The sequence below is a fragment of the Berghia stephanieae genome, chromosome 3 (assembly GCF_034508935.2).
Source record: "Berghia stephanieae isolate SIO BIC M18660-M18661 chromosome 3, UCSD_Bste_1.3, whole genome shotgun sequence".
In the NCBI taxonomy this organism is placed as follows: Eukaryota; Metazoa; Mollusca; class Gastropoda; order Nudibranchia; family Aeolidiidae; genus Berghia; species Berghia stephanieae.
This window is the reverse complement of record NC_088362.1, coordinates 96,844,017-96,861,854: the sequence shown is the minus strand read 5'-3', so window position 1 is coordinate 96,861,854 and position 17,838 is coordinate 96,844,017. Positions and strand designations below refer to the sequence as shown.

The following is a 17,838-nucleotide window of genomic DNA, read 5'->3' as shown; positions in this document are numbered from 1 at the left end:
CTGGATTCCAGACATTTATTGGATTCCCAAACGTTAATATTACCATAATTTCGAGTGAAAATTTTTCAATAATGATTATAATCATAATTATCATTTCATTTTTGTTTAGGAGAAAACCCGATTTTACCATAGCAAAATCGCATCGGGTTATATTGAAAATAGATTTTGTCGCGCAATGATATCCTTACTACAATGATAAATTCGAAATCCAATCAATGTCAAGAATTTTATATTTGTGTTACTCTACTGTGTCTGCAGAGGCCCCTCCCTCCGTCTATACTTTTCACTTTTCACACACACACACACACACACACACACACATACACACACCGATGCTTATTTGCACCCCCACCTTTCTATTAAATATCAGCTCACAAAATGTGCCGAAATTCACCAAAAGGGAAAACAAAACGAAGAAAAAAAAAAAAAAAAAGAAAGAAACAGAAAAAAAGAAAAAGTGAGAAAACAAAAACAATCCAAAAATCGTTGGCTGTAAATTTACTTACAGTTACATTGGATTGAAAGAAAACCATTTTATACATTCCATCTCGTCTAGACTGAATTAGAAAATGCCCAAAATGCCCCCCCCCCCCCCCCCCCCACCCCCATCCCAGTTTTTTCCTTCTTCTCTGGATTACGCATCTCCCTCCCCCCCCCCCTTTCTTTGGTCAAATAGCGCACCCCCCCCCCCCTCCCCTTCTTTGGTCAAATTTGACACCTCCCAGCCCCCCCCCCCCCCCCCCCCCCCCCCCCCCCCCCCCCGCTAGAAAATTCAGGTTTTCAGAATATCGAACATCCCGAAAATGGAAGTATCGTTTCCATCGACAGTATCTGTTACAAGTACAAGTACTAATTAATATTAGTACCCATCACATTTCAACAACAACAACAACAATGGCTGACATGATGAGAAGAGCAGAACCAATGCAATCATCACCACGGTCGAGCCCTAGAGACCGTGGTCCAAGATCACCTGCGTATCCCAGACAAGATTCTTCTGGAACCCTCAAAACAACGATAAGTCTTGCTCCGGGAAAAACACCAGCAGTTATTCATACGGGTTCCTTTTATTTGGTGAAAGATATTCCAGGTGAGGAGGTGGCTGGTGGGGCTTGGGCTTTTTTTTTTTGGGACGTGGGATACTTTTTTGTAGCCTTTTGCTTCAAGTTCAATTCAACCTCGAGTTAAATGTTAGAAGAGAGCGTTTGCTTTTCTCCTTGCCTTGACGCATTTTATTTTTATGAGTTCTAATGCTACTGAGGGGAGGTCATGTATATTCCATTCTTATTCTTGTCATCGAATCTTGCGAATTTTTCGTAATTTTAATTTTACGAATCAATTTTAGACAAGTTGTATGGCCAATTACAAAAATACGATACGACCATGTCATTATTATTATTATTATTATTATTATTATTATTATTATTATTATTATTATTATTATTATTACTGAGAATTAAAATTCGCAATTCTCCATACAATCTCTCTCTCTCTCTCTCTCTCTCTCTCTCTCTCTCTCTCTCTCTCTCTCTCTCTCTCTCTCTCTCTCTCTCTTACTCTTACTCTCTTTTCCCTTATCCATATTTCTTTCTCAACCACCCTTCTAGTTTCATGTTATTTTTATAGACACATTTCATTGAGCAAGGGTGAACTTAGTTTATTCTTTTTACCTTTGTTAGAAAGACAATTTTTACACTGACAATTCATTAAAGATTCATGATTCTTATCTATAACCCGCATAGCCACTAGGTTGTAGTAACCAAGATATTGTAAACTGCTTTGTGAAGTAGAAACAAATACTTTCTGGTCATAAGCCTTTGATATGTAGGTCTTACATTTATTTTATTTTTTAAAGAATAGGACAATTTCGTATTTGCTGCAAACATATTTTACATTTTCTTAACTTTTTCAGATGAGGCTGAGTATACAGGAACCACCAATCTACTTCACCACTATAACTTAGAACATTCTTATAATCGATTCCTCAATAAAAAAGTCAAAGAAGAGTTATCTGCTTTCCTTCCCCATTTACCTGGAAACATCGACTCTCCCGGTGTCCAAGACAACAGGTACGTCGATATTTAAATTTAATCTCTCTTATGCTTATTCAACATCCCATAATCAAGGCTGTCCTGCTAATATTTATTTTTTTCCCATTAACCATAGGATTGTGGAACAAATTGCCGTTTCTTATGATCTATAAACATTATATTCAATACGTGGATAGATTCAAGTCTCTAGGGAGGCTCCGATTTGCATTGCTAACTCACTCAATCCTAGAGATTTTTGCTACTTTTCAAAATTGGAAAAATATATTATAAATGAGCATGTACAAGGTAGATTTAGTCATCTGCCATTAACATGTAAAAACTAAAAACAATAGCTTTGATACTACGCTTATAATTTGTCTCAGAAAAATGTACTAAGTCGGCATGGGGTAAAAGTAACCCGGGTAAGCAAAGGATATAGTCGGTATTAGGGTTGAGTGAGTTAATGTAATATTCATGTAAGCTTCAGTTCTTAAGTTTTGATAAAGGAATTTTCTTTTATGATTAGTGTTAAGTTTTCTCCAGGTGTGTTTCATATTGCCGCAGAACCCCTTCAAACCTTCCAGACATTTGAATTTAAGGTTCTCAAATTTGCCAATGAGGTTAGTTCATGCAGGGTGGCAATGGAAGACGACTTTGTGTGACTTCTGAGAGTAACATGATCAAAATGACTGCCAGCTCTTTTTTTAAAATGCGTGTTGACCCAATGAGTGATTTCTTTTGTTTAAAATCTACTCCTTGTTTCATGATTAATTTTGAATTTTCAAGTAGGTATTTTAAAATGTCTTCAAGTTCGCAAAACGAACACTATCAGTACTAACTTCAAAGTGGGAATCAGTTTGTGGCATTGATTTTTTTCAGACTGGACAAAGATTCAAACAGTGATGGCTTTGAATTTCGAGCCAGAGTGAAAGCCAAAATGAAAAAAAAAAAAATCTTATCTCGTCATATGTATATTTATATATACACAACGTCTTATGTTGACTGTCTTTAGCAGGTCTATCTTTCCAACAAGATTTTCTAACTGAATTTTTTTTTTTTTTTTTTTTTTTAATTATTTTTACTTTTCTTTGTGATTACAAAGAAATCATAATTTTTAAAAAGAGGTCTAGATCTTCATTGAAAATTTGGTATCTTCGACAGACAAATTTTTAATCTCAGGTCATTGTAAATATTTAGATAATAACAAAATCTTCACAATTTAGGATTTGCAAGTCGAGGTCCATAAAAAGTATCTTGTTGGACTTACTAGACTTATTTGGCAAACTTTTGAAAAGATCAAGTTCCAGATAGCTCTGTATGACATTCGCCTCGCTAGTAAATGGATAGGTATTGATCCCAGATGCAGGCAAGATTTTTTCTGTCCACCTGTCCAGCCGATCTTTAAGGTTCTGACAGAAAGCATTTTGCAATGGACTAGCATCCAATGAGTAACAAGCAATTATTGTTAGTTAATGCTAAAGAAACCATGATGAATAATAATAAGGCTTGTATATTCAACTGGAGTCCAATGTACAGTGGTACCTCTATAACGAAATAACTGTTGCTGTGTCAAAATTATATCTTTTAATCAACCAGGTGGAATACATAGTCCATCTTGTCAGTCAAGAGAATATGTGAAGTGTATGTCTCTTGTTATCAGTTTGTTTGTTTCAAGCAAAGTATTTTGTTGCTCAAAGATCAGTCCAAGGGCCATTTCTATATATTCGATGCCTATTTTAATTTAGCATGATGACAATGCACACATTTATGAAAAACTGTAGAGCTTACAAATTTTGAAGATTATGTGTGTGTGTGTGTATGTGTGTAGATGAACAATATTTCATGTTTAACAATGCATGTTATTATAATAAGAAAGAACAAATTTTATGTTTTAGTTCAAATTGCTTATTTTCTCCCGACAGTTCACTGAGGTCATTAATAGACAAAGTTCCCATCCTTGGAAAAGAATTAACACAGTTATCAGGTTCCACATTGTCTGGGTTTAGATTACACCCTGGTCCAGTAAGTGCCATTATTATTTGTTTGTGTGTGTGTAAGTAAAACTGTTTCTTTTGATACCGGGCTCCAGTTGTAAAAATAATAGTATCTATTATTCTATTCAGATAATGGTAGAAATTATAGTTAGATCAGGTTAGAAAAAGCTCAAATCTTCCATCTAAAGGCTTTATTTCTAGTTCCTTTACAAAAACTTTTTTTTTGGGGGGGGGGGGGGGGGGGGGGGGGGGTTGTTTGTTTGTTATATTTTAGTTGTTAAAATGAGAACATATTTAGACAAATTATTGATTCTTTTTGTTTCTGTCAGTGGAATTGAGTCTGATTAATTATTTGATTTTCTTTCTAGCTTCCAGAACAGTACCAAATAATGAACCAAATGACACAGAAGAAGAAAAAGCGCAAGAAGAAAATCAAGGACACAGAGAAAGGAAGTGCTCTACAGCTTGCCCAAGGTGATTACTGCCAAGAATTCTCTTTCACTTTCTTGATTGATTATAGGGAACTCCTCATTCTCTTTGTTTAACTGTTTAAAATTTAGTGGAAGAGCAATGTTCTTTCGGGGATGAAACAACTTTTATGCATGTATTTTAATGCCAAAACTGTGTATGGAGGACTGTCTGATGGTTGTTTCTTTTTCTATTTATTTTCCATGATTAAGACAGTTGTTAACCTAAAAAGTGGCCGCCATAACAGATTGTAAGGTGGACTCAGTCATGAAATGTACTGCCCTTTGTCACTGACTTAGTTTACTGGCATAAACACTGTCAATAGGTCGAAGTGATTCTACCATTGTATACATGGATTGTCATGGATGGATTGACATGTTACATCTCTTGAAAAGTTGAAATCACACCTTGATGATGACTTATTGTCGTTCAATTGTTTGTTTCCCTTATAGGAAATGATTTTAGCGGAAGAGTAGTGTCCCTTGATTGGACGTCACAGATGGAAAAGTTATTAGAGAGAGAATGTCATGTTGGTTGTGCGCATGCGTCTCTAGTCCTCGCTTCCGGAGACACTTCACCGAAAGCGAAGACAAGAGAGACACATGCGCAAAACCATGTTGATGTTCTCTCTGTAAGGTGATGTCCAATCAAGAGACGCTACTCTTCCGCTAATCTCATTCCCTATCGGTGGCTCATGATTTGATTGATGGGTTGTAGTGCTGATTAATTTACACGCAAGACAACAGGTTTTGTTTGATTCTCTTTCTTATAATGGGAGGTTTGACTTAATATGTGTCCGATGCATGGCATATCTGTGAAATCAATGTCAGTTTATAGCATGGTGCCCTTATTTTCTCCTTGTTTTTTGGATTCTATAAGTTTTTCATACAACTGACACATTTTTCACATGGAATGTGAATATCAATCATAAAGTACAAGAAATAGATGATGAGAAAAAGAAAAGAAAAAGTCATAAATTTATCTGTACACCCCAATAAGTCTTACATTTAAACAAATGAGAAAGAACTAAACTACAGCTAAAGCTTTTATATAGCGCAATATCCACTAAATGTGCTCAAAGCGCTTTACAAGGGTCCCTGAGCAACAGCGATACGTAACATGTAGAACGAGACATGACGCCTGTTAGGCGATATTACACTTTTCCGACAGAGACAACGCTGTTGATGGTCAGGTACTCATTTTACACATGAGTATGGTGAGAGAATGTGAGTAAAGTGTCTTTTCCAAGGACTCAACTATGCGCCGAGCGAGGCTCAAACCCATTAAATTACCTTCCGATCCGAAAGCGAGTGTCATGCCGCAAGACCACATAGCCGAATAAAAATATTCATGTAACACCTATAACATTCCAACGCGCTCCCCCTCCCCTTTCTGGAATTCTTTCCTAAAATCCGTTAAGCGATAGGATCATTACAGACCCTTTAAAATCCGGTTTGAAAACGTAACAGTACCGTCCCAAATTATTACCCTTATTTTTATTATAAAACTGAGGAAAAAAAGAGGTATTAAAAGTCAAAAATGTATAGTTCAAGTTTTTGGGAGATTATATTTTTGTTCCCTGTAAATATTCTCTTTATTATGTACTGTTACATTTTTTGTTTTAGATATATAATAGTTTGTAAAAATGTGAGTGTATTTCTCTTAGTGGGATCCTGTGCTGTTTTCAGGATGAGACTTTTAGGTGATCTCAAACTAAGTACATGGAGGGAATGCTCCTGGAATCTGCATCTGTTCCCTATTCTAACTAAATTCCCTTTGTCTTACATTTTCTTGTAAATTGTAAATCTTGTATTTATTGACTATCCAATTTTCTTTCTTTTTTTATTTACTGAAACTGAAATGACCTAATTGTGTTGTCAGAGCCGTAAAAACCCTTAAAAACCAAAAAAACAACAAAAACCTCCCCAAAAAACAAGGTTTCAAGATCTATAATTTCTGAGATTTTTTTAACAAGAGAAATTTTCCTCTTGATCTTACCCGAGGTTCTCAATAGATCAACTTATTTATTAAGCAGAAAGATCTTTTGACGAAGGACATCTTTTCCCCCATGAACAAAATGATTGACAATTGAAGAAAAGTCTTTCATTTGTCATGATTTGACTGGCTGGTCCAGACTGACAATAAAATAGTATTGAATTTAAGATACCTTTTAATCTGATTTGCAATCCTTTGTTTTTCTCTCTTTCTTTTTTAAAGTAGAAAACACAATGGGTGAACCCGAGGGAAAGAAAAAACGTCCCAAGAAAGAAGAGGATCAGAAAGACGGAAAGAAAAAGAAGAAAAAAGACAAGAAGAAGAAAAAGGTAGAAAAATAAATGCTGTATTCAAATCTGTATAAAAGTGTGTTTGGCTTGTTTGTGTTGAGAAGCAAACCAGTGCTTCATTTATTTGTGTTGTCCTTTTACATACCTTGTGTTCTGTGGCTAGAACTCAAGAATGCCCTTTTCCTAGAATCTGCAGACATTAGTTTTATCTCAGCTACATAGTCGAGTTCTCTTTTGCTGTTCAGGTTACTGAGGTGAGCAGTGATTGCTAAGGGTGAATATACTCAGATCTGCTGGGTTTTTTTAGGGTCTTTAAAAATCCTGCCAACATTTTTTCCCCCTTTGATGGGTTGGGGATGTTTACACAAGTAGTAATATGCTGACCTGAGTCTTTGAATGTACAGCATTTTTTTTTCTCTTGTCTCTCTTCACAAAAACTATAAATTCTTAATAGCTCATCATTTTAATGATCAAGATTGATTCCTTTTTCTTGAATTTAAAACGGTCAAAAGTATTAATAATTGTTTTGTTTTAGTACTTTTGGCTTTGGAAAAAGAAATGAAAAAAAGAAGTGAAAATACTGTTTTAAGAGTCCATCCTGTTATTATGATTATTATGGGTTGGTAGGGGAACCAATGGATTGTCTTAGATGGTATTCCACTGCAGCGTTGGACCTTCAATTTGGAATTCTCTTCCTCTTGATCATAGTGAAATTTCAACAGATCTCAGATGCTTTCAAAAGATGCTTTTGCATCCAAAGTACCCTTTTTAAAAGATAGTGTTAAATGGATTTTTTTTTTTCAAATTTTCAAATTTCCATAGCTGACGTCTTTTGCTTTCTTTGCCTTTTTTTTTTGGTCCATGATAAATTTTGACATTCATATATCTTGATAGCTCAGTTGGCAGAGCAATTGCGTTACAAATAAAGAGCTGGCATCTATCTCAGTGCAGTCAATTTTGTGACCTATCTGTCCACCCAGCTGTGATTGAATAACTGGGTCTGGTTGATCGTGTGAAAAGTCTTGTGATAATTATTATTGTCTGTTTATCAACTAAACCAGGGATAAACTTCTGCTGTATGGTTCTTATGATTGTAAAGGACAGCATTTTTGTGCAACTGTTATATATGGTGTAAGAGAGTCAATTATAAGAATTTATCCCCCCCAACAAAGATGTGTGATCAAAGTTATCTCAACTGTGGTCACGTGCTCACCAGTGCAAACCTTTGTTGAGATGATTCTCGAGTTCTTGTTTTGCTCCTGTTCTATGATGTGTGGAAGTTTGTTCTTTGTGTTGACCATAACAATAGCCTGTCATTTTATCATGTTACCCTATTGTTATTGTCATCTTACCATGTGAATAGAATATGCCCATATGCTAATGGCCAATATAAAATGCCCAGCCCTATACTATAATGTTACAGTGAGACCTCGACATAGCAGGTATGGGTATAACAGAGTTTTTAAAAAAATCTCTGCTTGTTCTCCCTCTTAGCCGTTTCTGGGTTAAAATACAATTTTAAAAATTAGTTAATTTCAATAGCAAACACGAAGAAAAAAAGATGACTTCATTTCAATGTTTTTTTGTATCACACATTACAAAGGCCTGTCACATTCATACATGAGAAAAAAATCAGTATAAGTAAAAATTGTATTTCCCTTCTCATTTTACTCTTACTTCTTTGATTCTTTCTGTCCTTCTTGTTTTATTGCAATGTTGAATGTTAGGAGTTATTCCTTAATTGGTTGGTTTTAAAGAAAATGGACCATCCCACATTTCAAAAGGTTTTTATAAAGTTATTTTTATCTTTTATCTCTTTGATTTAAAGGTCTTTCACTTTTTAAAGTTAAAAGGGTTAACGGTAACATGACACACTGACATCACATGCATATCGAAACTTGGCTTGGACGTTTAAAATAAAATGAAAGAAAATGGACAAATGAGTTGTGAAATATTATGGAATAGCCCACTTGTCAATACCATCCAATTTATTCCTGTAAATATTCGGTCATTCTCAGTTAGCACTGTGGATTTTACTACAGTCCACTCTGGATTAATGCAACTCGGTTAATTGCAACATTTCCCAACATTAATTCTATATAAAAGTCACTGGATAATTGTAACAAACTTTGGTTAATCGCAACAAACTTTAGACCTCGAAAAATGGTTATTCAAGAAATCAATCAAACAAAATGTCATGTTTAATTTCATTATGGGTGAAATCATGACAGGTTGAAGAATCGAGAGTGGGCGGGATTTAATGCTACAATAGTGTGTCACCACTCTATTAGAGACAAAAGAGAACTGGCTTTGCAGTATGGGTTTGTGCGGTCATATGTGACCTCATGATAAATCTCTATTGCCTCATTCAAGAAGGCTCTTTAACTCATTTGCTTCAATTTTTTTAATCTATCTAGCAATACGTTTATAAATATCTGACCACACGACCCTTGATGCCTTCTAAGAGAAATGAGTGATGTCAAACACAAAGGAAAAAGATGGAATTTACAAGAAAAAAAAAGAAAAACATGCACACTAAAGAAAATACAAAACAAAAAAAAAAAAAAAGAAACAAAACAAAACAAAAAATAACAACATATTTTTAATGAGGCCATGCACGGTCCCAAGCCTGTGTAAACTGAGAGGGAAATGTTGCAGATGATGCCATCAAAAAGTACTCATTTAACCTTCATCGAAAACAAAAATAACAAAAAGGTAAAAATGAATAAATAATATGATGAAAAGATTACATGCTATATTGAGTACGACCCGTCTTTCAGAAATAAAACGGATGTGAAGGAAGTGAACATGTCCTAAATGTCTTACCACTCCACGATAGCAGCAATGAAAGATCATCTAAGAAAATGTGGCAGGCTGGAAGAAGAAAGTGGTGATGAGGATGAAGATGATAGTGCTACATATATACAGAGCCGTGAATAGATTTCCAGGGGAGAAACATTTGTGAATGGATCAGTTTTATGTTTGGAAATTGAGAATTCATCAGTCTATAGTTTATTGTCACAATTACCTTGTATCTAGACTTTATGTCCAATTTTAATCAGATCTTTAATGATGATAAAAATAATAATGAAAATATATTTTATATAGTGCTTTATTCCCCATCCCAATAATGCTGTTCTTTCAAAAACAAACATAATTCTACAGTACTTGGCAAAAAAACCCAAAAAAACAAGAGTATAGATCAGTTTGGGGTAGTATGTTTATCACTTGCTACCTTTCTGCCTTTAAAAAATAAATTTGGATGATATTGTGTTCATTAAACTGATTTAAGCTCCTTTGTATAGTAATATTGTGATTTAACTCATGTATGTAATGTTCTGATTAAGAATGTTACTTGAAGTCGACTCAATTCTGAGTATTTGTGTTCGAGGGCAGAGAGAGTTAAGTAGGACAGCCATGGTTTGTATTTAGGCTGAAAAATTTTGATAATCTTCATTTGAATGTTTCGAAATCTGTTGCTTTGGGAAGAGCGTTCCAGTCTTTAATAAAAATGTTACATAATATTCTATAAAATTTATAAGGGAGTGTTGAAAAAAAAGTTATCCTTTCTTTCTTTTGCAAAATTACGCCCCCTTAAGGGGGGGGGGGGGGGTGTCTGGCCAATGATGACAAGTGATAAGGGGGAGGGAGAGGTATGGGGTCCAAAAGGGCAAATTTTTTGATGACTTAATATATAAACAGTTCCTTTTTTAGATGTAAAAGTCTTCAATCACCTTGGTATCAGGAATGTTATTTTGCTAAAAATTATTTCAGCAGAAACACAGTCCAGATACGTCTGCTGCTGTCAATGGTGGAGAGGCGCCATCTTGATGTTTGCAGAAAGTGTAGGAGACTTCAGCTCTGTACAGTCTTATCTGCACGGCACCCAAGTAGCCATCTCAAGTCTAAAGGAATTTAGAGATCAACCATTTTAAGATGAGCGGTGACAAAAATTTAGATAAGGATTTATTTTATGCTCTTAAGTTCACCAATTAAAAATTGGGAACAGAGCCACATTAGTACACAGGTGAATTTTCGAATCTGAAAATTACGATGGGTGGTCTTCACCTTAGAGTGGGGGGAATGTTGGCCTCCTGTGATGAATGGATGTCCAATTTAGATAGGTCCACTCCTCCAATTTTTCTTCTATCACTATTTTAAAAATAATTCGTCCTTTTCATGATACCTTGTGTCCTTCTTCTGGAATGAGACCATTTAGTTTCATCTAGGCCCTTTCTGGAGGCTTTTGCAAAGAATGAAACACGTATTTTCCTTTCATGAGAGATGACTATTTTCCCCCTCTACATGATCTGTCCATAAGTTTAACTCGCTCAACCCTGACTATATCCGTAGTTTACCCGGGTTACTTTTACCCCATGCCTATTTATTACATTTTTATGAGACAAATTATAGGCTTAGTATCAAAGCTAATGTTTTTAGTTTTTTGCATGTTAATGGTAGTTGAATAGTTCTATCTATGTACATGCTCATTTTTAATACATTTTTTTCCAATTTTGAAAAGTAGCAAAAACCTCTAGGATTGAGTGAGTTAATAGTATTTAAGTAAAATGTGAGTGCATTTTTTTTAATGGGGCGTCTTGCACTTGTCTCTGGGTTGGGGTTTTGTTTTTGTTTTACTGGCACTGAAATGACCTCAAAGTGTGAAGGTGTTGGTAAGGACAATCGTGAATAAAAAATCTGAAACTTCAAGTGTAAGGATCATGTTTACCATTCAAAGGTAGAAACTAGAAATGTTCCTTAAATGAAGAAAGAGTTTAAAAAACTGCCCGTAAAAGTTGGGTTGGTCTTTTGACCTACCATGCAGGGCAGGTCAGGGAGGTCACTACTGCTGTATCTCCCTATACAATGTCCTTTTCCAGGTTGATTTTCGTCTTGGGTGGGGTTAGGCTTCTTGACTTTTTCCTGACCCGGAGTCCTTGGTTAAGGGAGAGACAAGTTTTTTCCCCTTGCAAAATCATCTCTTTGTTGTTAAGTATTTTGTTAAATATTTTGTAATCATTTTAAGTGTATCCTCATTGGGATACTTTGCTTGTGTCTGGATGAGACTTTTATATGATTTCAAACTAAGGGCGCTGATAATAATAATGATAATATTCTCTCGCAATCAACTTTTCTTCTCTATTTGAACAAGTCCCCCTTTTTTTTTTTTCTTGGGTGCTTTTAATTGTAAATCATGATTATTTTTTGACCATCCCATTATCTCAGTGAGCTTATATTTATATTACACATCAAAGTATAAAACACTTACTACAATCAAGGCATTGGGGTACTATGGATGGGGGCATTGTGAATGTATGGGTTTATGGTGAGCTGTGGCGTTTCTCAGTGCCTGCCAGTGGCGCTGATGGTCGGTTCATCATATCACAATTTACAATGATTTTTCTCTATGTGGCCGTGTGCATATTGTAGGTTAGGTGAGTATGCACCATTAGGATAGAAGACAAGTGGTGGGGTGTGAATGGGTAGGTACTCCAAACCCATTGAAAATTCGCTGACCGCTGAAATTACCCGACTTCAAAGGGTCCCATGACACATAGTAATTAAAACTTTTATCAAACCAAAGATTGTTTTTGTCTTTATTTTGCGAGTGATTTCATATATATCAGGGCTGCCAGATGATCATGGAACCGCGAAAATTTGCTGTTGAAAGTGGCTTCGTGAATTTTCGAGGACCTTAAAAATATTTTTTTTAAATAGTGATTTTTTTCTCCCGAAAATTAACTGGCGACATTATTATGGTTAGAAAGGAGCTCATTTATGATGAATGAGTAGAGATATGTAGATAATATTAATATGGGGCAGTGAATGGTTACTTTTTGAGGATTGGTGGGGCCTTTGAAATTGTCGTTGCTTAGTTTGTTTAATGTATTTCTTCTGCACAGTAATCCCTTTATCTACTCTGCACTCTATTGTTTCGCCCTTTCCTTGCTAACAGGTTCACCATAAGTCAGGCTGAATTGCTAAGGGAAATTCACAGATCCACCCCCAATTGCTAAGCCAAGGGACATAACTCTAAATTCAAACACACTATTTTTTTAAAAATCATATAAAATCACCAAATTCATTTAGAATCAAATTTAATACACCATATTAAAGCCAAAAGAATGCAGTTTAAGAAAATATATACTTTGTTTGGGTTTCTTGTCCACAATGTCTTGTAAAAAATTAATAAAATCCAAAAAATGAAAAAAGCGGATATGAAAAGGCAGTGTTTTTGTTCTTTCATACTGTTTTTCTGTCACTTTTTAAAATTTTCATGAAATTTTGAATAACATGATCCTCCATGAAGATGGATATTGCACAAATGGCACCCTGTCGTGGTCTCCCTTGTTCTGCCACTTGCCATTTTGATGCCATCCACAGCACACTGATAGCAGCGTCGCTTGCGTCCAGGCATAGCTGACAAGGAGTGTGTTGATGCATAAGGCCTAGATTGTCCTGCAGCTGATGGTTCCTCTGTTGGATTTCTTTTTGATGCTGCTCTCCTTAGTAGTGACTTAACCCATAGAGGCCCGGTGTTTACTAAAATTTATTCCCCTGAGGCCCAGTGTAAGGGGCATAACTCTTAACAAAAAAATACCAACACAAAGTTAAAAAATTATTAAACGAGAACCAAATGACATAAAATTATAATTTTAATTCCTTTTTATAGCCAGATAAATTTGCTTTCGAATGATATATAACATGACATGTTTTGATTTCAATAAATTGGGAAAAAAAATATTTAAAAAAAAAGTCGTTCCCCGCACCCCCATTCCCGTCATTTTCGTCAATCTCGGACTCCGATTCAGTGTCCGAATCACCTTGATCGGGTGCTAACGCCTCGTCTTGTCCATCTCCACCATCGTTTACATCTTCTCTTTCTAGTTCGATATGCTTTCATTTCCAAAATCCTCTTCATCGTCTACACCACTCTCCAAAACATCATTTCTAGCGCCACGCAACAAACTCGTGAGGTACGGGAATGCCATTTTTCTGAATTCGATTACTCACTTGCTATCAACGATATAAACGTGCGGTAAAAAGGAAACGGAAATAGAACGATCGCATTACGTTTACAATGTTTCCGGTTTATAATAAAACGAAGTTGCAATAACAAAGTAAACATGATCCGTTTTTTCTCGGGGGGGCCGCGGGCGATGACGGGCGATGCGGGCCTCAACAGTCGCGGGCGACTCCAGGGGAAGCGGGCCTCTATGGGTTAACAATGGAAGTCCTGAACAGCAGGTGACTTGAGGCTGATGTGTCCCGTGGGCGAGCAGATCTCAAGAGTTGAAATGAATTGATGATGCAGACCTGAAGTAAATACCACACCACATAGCGCCACCATTCTCTCCCTGATCTACCCACAGAGTAGTAGGACCTGTATTGGTCATTTAAATCTACACCAAACATCCCTGAATTGTAATCGTGAACAGGTCGTGGAATCTCCAGGTTCACAACTCCGACCTTGGAACGACGAGGAACAACAGTTGTGGAAGGGTCCGATGAAGTAGAAATCACATTGATTTGCCTCTTGTCCATCCACTGGGTAGCAACCATAAGGCCATTTTGCTTCATGGCCACATCCCCTCTCCTCTGTTTCTGTTTGCGAAGAGGCCATCCCTTCCTGTTGGGTCGAATTGTCCCACAACAGTATGTACCCCGCCGGAGGAGGTCAGCAGCCAGACGTGGAGAGCTAAAAAAATTGTCAAAATACACGATGTGATGAAGATCCAGATAAGGTTGCACCATAGAAAACACAATGTCATAGCCCTGGCCATGGGGAGATGCTGCCTCGTTTTTACCGGTGTAGACCCTGAAGTTTAGCAGGTAGCCAGTGTCAGACTTGGCGAGACACCAGATCTTGATGCCCCATGGAGTAGGTTTATTTTTTATGTATTGTTTGAATGACAGTCGACCTGTGAAGCCCACCATTCCTTCATCTACTGCAAGTTTTTGTTTGGGTTTGTAGAGGGCGTAGCATTGTCCCCTGACATGGTCGAGGAGAGGACGCACTTTGTACAGAGGATCAAACGTCGGAAGATCACGAGTTGGTTGTTGCGAACTATCCGCCAAGTGAAAATATTGGTGGATCTTGGTAAAACGTTGACGACCCATTACATCAGCAATAGCTGGCTCACGCCAAAAGGGATCAGAGGACCAGTAGAGTGCTGTTTGAGGAAGCTTTTTGAGGCCAAAGAAGATGTTGATTGCGATGTATGTGCAGATGTCGCTGTGGTCAACTGGCTTCCAATATTTGTCTTCTTCGCCTTTTCCTTGCTGCTGTTGTTGGGCATATATGTTTGTTTCTGTCACCATCCTCTCCAAATGCTCATCACCAATAAACAGTTGGAATAAGTCAAAAGGCTCATCCCCTTCAAGTGAATGGACAGGTCCTGAGGCCTCGGTGAAGGGTTGCATCCGTGGTGTCACGTCGGATAGAATGTCTGACCAAGTGATTTCCTGATCGTCCGTCGCCACTTGTCCATCATCAGATGCTGACATGAAAGAAAAAAAAGAAGAAAAATGGATTTAGTAATAGGTCAGTGACTGATTAAATAGGTTGAAAATGTAGAGAAAGAGGAAGAGATGGAGAGTTCTGAATGACAACATAAAGGACGAAATGATAGATAATGAATGATGATGTGTTCAGGGAGGTCCCAGCAACGTGTATTTGCTTATAAAGGCCTAACATGTGTTGCTTAGTGGAAGGATGGAGGAGCTAAGTAATTACTGATGTCATATTACTGTGAAATATTCTTAACTTACAAATAAACTGTATTATATCTATCTATTTACCGGTGTAGACCCTGAAGCAACTCAAGTTTAGTTATCGATATCACTTGAATAACGTCATTTTCTTTGTTTACACTCACCTTGGCTGTCAGAATCAGAGTCCGAGTTAGATCTAAACTCTGGTTCTAGATTCTCTGGCTCCACACCGATGTCTGATTCATTATCATCTTCCTCAAAATCGTTCTCAAAAACAATAGAATTCAAAAATTCGAAGGCCATTGCAACCAGATTCTGTCTCAAACTTTGCTTGGAACAACGTGAAAGTAAGCGATTTTCAACTGGGCACAGTTTCAAAACGAAACTGAATAAACACATCCGGTTTCGATATACGGAATCGTCAAACCCCGATTAAAATCGTGGATTTCGCACTGAAACGAAGGTTCTCGAGAGCTCGTTGCTATGTTACGCTAAAACGAGGCCGTTCGCGAGAGATGCATCCAGTCCCATTAGCATGTGATCGGTAATGTCGCATCCAGTCGCATTAGCAAGTAATCGGTAATGTCGCATCCAGTCGCATTAGCAAGTAATCGGTAATGTCGCATCCAGTCGCATTAGTAAGGAAAGGGTTAAGATATGTATTGTGCAATAATCTTTACTAAATTGCTCATATTGAAATGCTAATTTATAAAGAGTAACATTTTTATGTACCTTACTTCAAAATTCAGTTTTCATCGTGATTTCTGAAATTCAGTCTGTGTCCAAGAGACACCCCGTTTGGTTGGAGCGGATTTTTTCAAACCTGCCTGGCAGCCCTGATATGATATATGGTTATTTATTTTGTTTGATGAGACATGGAGTCCAGAAAGAGAGTAGAAGTGAAAATGCATTGATGAAAATTTATGGATTTCGAGGGTGGTCATCTTTAAAATAGAAGATCGTGGTCTGTAATAAGCTATAAATAATCTTATATTAAAGTGCTGAAGTTCCCCTTTCTCAAACAATAAAGGCCGCTTGAATTGAACATACATCCGAAAGCACCTAAAAATGAATTCATATTTATTTTTTATTTATTTATATATTTTTTTCAAAAGAATGGCTGAAATAGGCCTTGATTAAAGAATCGGACCAACCATTAAAAAATATTCGACCCTTGTTGTCTTATAAAACAGCAAAATATAAAAAAGTAGGAACCAACGGCAGCTAGCTTTGCCGCTTTAGAAATAAGGCCTTTAAAAAAAAAAAACAACTTTGGGGAGGGGGGAGGGGGGGTTTCTTCCATTTCTTTCAATCTCAAGACATTGCAGATGGATTATGGAATTGTCAGAGGTATCTTTGAGACTTTTACATTTTATTGTTATTTTTCCTTCAAATATGTTAGCCATATGTTTATTGTAAGATTTAATTTCATATGGTTTGTGTTCATGGTTGTTTTTTTTTTAAATTTTTATGATTTATTAAAGCATGATGTAATTTCAAAATAAATGCTACCTAACCAATTTCCTGCTCTCCTTGATCAACTTGTATTTTAACATTGTTGTTTCGGCAATTCTGGTGTATGTGGCTTTATTTTTTCTTTAATTTGACCTACAAACTACAAAGAAAAATTTATTGAACTCTTTGACCCGTTGACTTGCAAAAAGGGATTATATTTTGCTATACTGATCACCACAGGCAGTGTCATTTGACTCGAAAATGAATAAAGAGAAGGGCTCTGGTTACCTAACTTTGACCTTTGCAGAGACAACATTATTTTATCCGCTTCTTCTCTTAAAATACCACTGCAAGGACAAGCATTGTATTTTGGTGAGTTTTAATTTTTTTCTAATTTATGATCGATGAGTGAGTCAGAACGTTCGTGTCCCACTCTGAGTGGCGCATAGTAGTAGTGGATTCCTAGGATTGCTCTTTACTCATATTCTCTCACTGTACTCAGGTGTAAAATGAGTACCTGGCTGTTAACAGCGTTGTATCTGTTGGAAAAGAGGTAACATCGTTTAACAGGCGCCATGTCTCGTCATACATATTATAAATGTTGCTGTCAGCTAGGGAACTCTGTAAAGCACTTTGAGCACATTTAGTGAATGTTGCGCTGTATAAGCTCAAGTTTTGTTTTATATTTATATGTAGTTAGTGCACTATCCATAAAGGGGAGAGGAGTGAAGGGCCAGAATTGGAATTTGACTACAAGGGATGAATTCTCTGCCGTCATTGGATGCTTGCTGTACCCTGGAAGAAGAGCATGATGGATCTCAAGACCCTGTTTGGCCGTTGTGGAGTGATAGTGATTGCACCTAGTTGTTATTTGGAGTCCGTCTTCATAGA

General features: G+C 36.6%; 1 protein-coding gene across 5 annotated transcripts; it reads left to right on the top strand.

Annotated features, from left to right (window-relative positions):
* Nucleotides 1–874: 874 nt before the first annotated feature.
* Nucleotides 875–17,012, top strand: LOC144968927 (mediator of RNA polymerase II transcription subunit 19-like). Of its 5 annotated transcripts, none has more exons than XM_078907786.1 (6): nt 875–1,090; nt 1,913–2,069; nt 3,953–4,052; nt 4,393–4,498; nt 6,710–6,816; nt 10,555–17,012. In XM_078907786.1, exons 1-6 carry the CDS (start codon nt 895–897, stop codon nt 10,606–10,608), a joined length of 720 nt encoding a protein of 239 aa, XP_078763912.1. In that variant the 5' UTR covers nt 875–894; the 3' UTR covers nt 10,609–17,012. The 5 variants fall into 5 exon arrangements, with proteins under 5 accessions (XP_078763912.1, XP_078763911.1, XP_078763913.1 ...); XM_078907785.1 differs by having other exon boundaries at nt 10,552–17,012; XM_078907787.1 differs by having other exon boundaries at nt 877–1,090; nt 6,713–6,816; nt 10,552–17,012.
* Nucleotides 17,013–17,838: the final 826 nt, after the last annotated feature.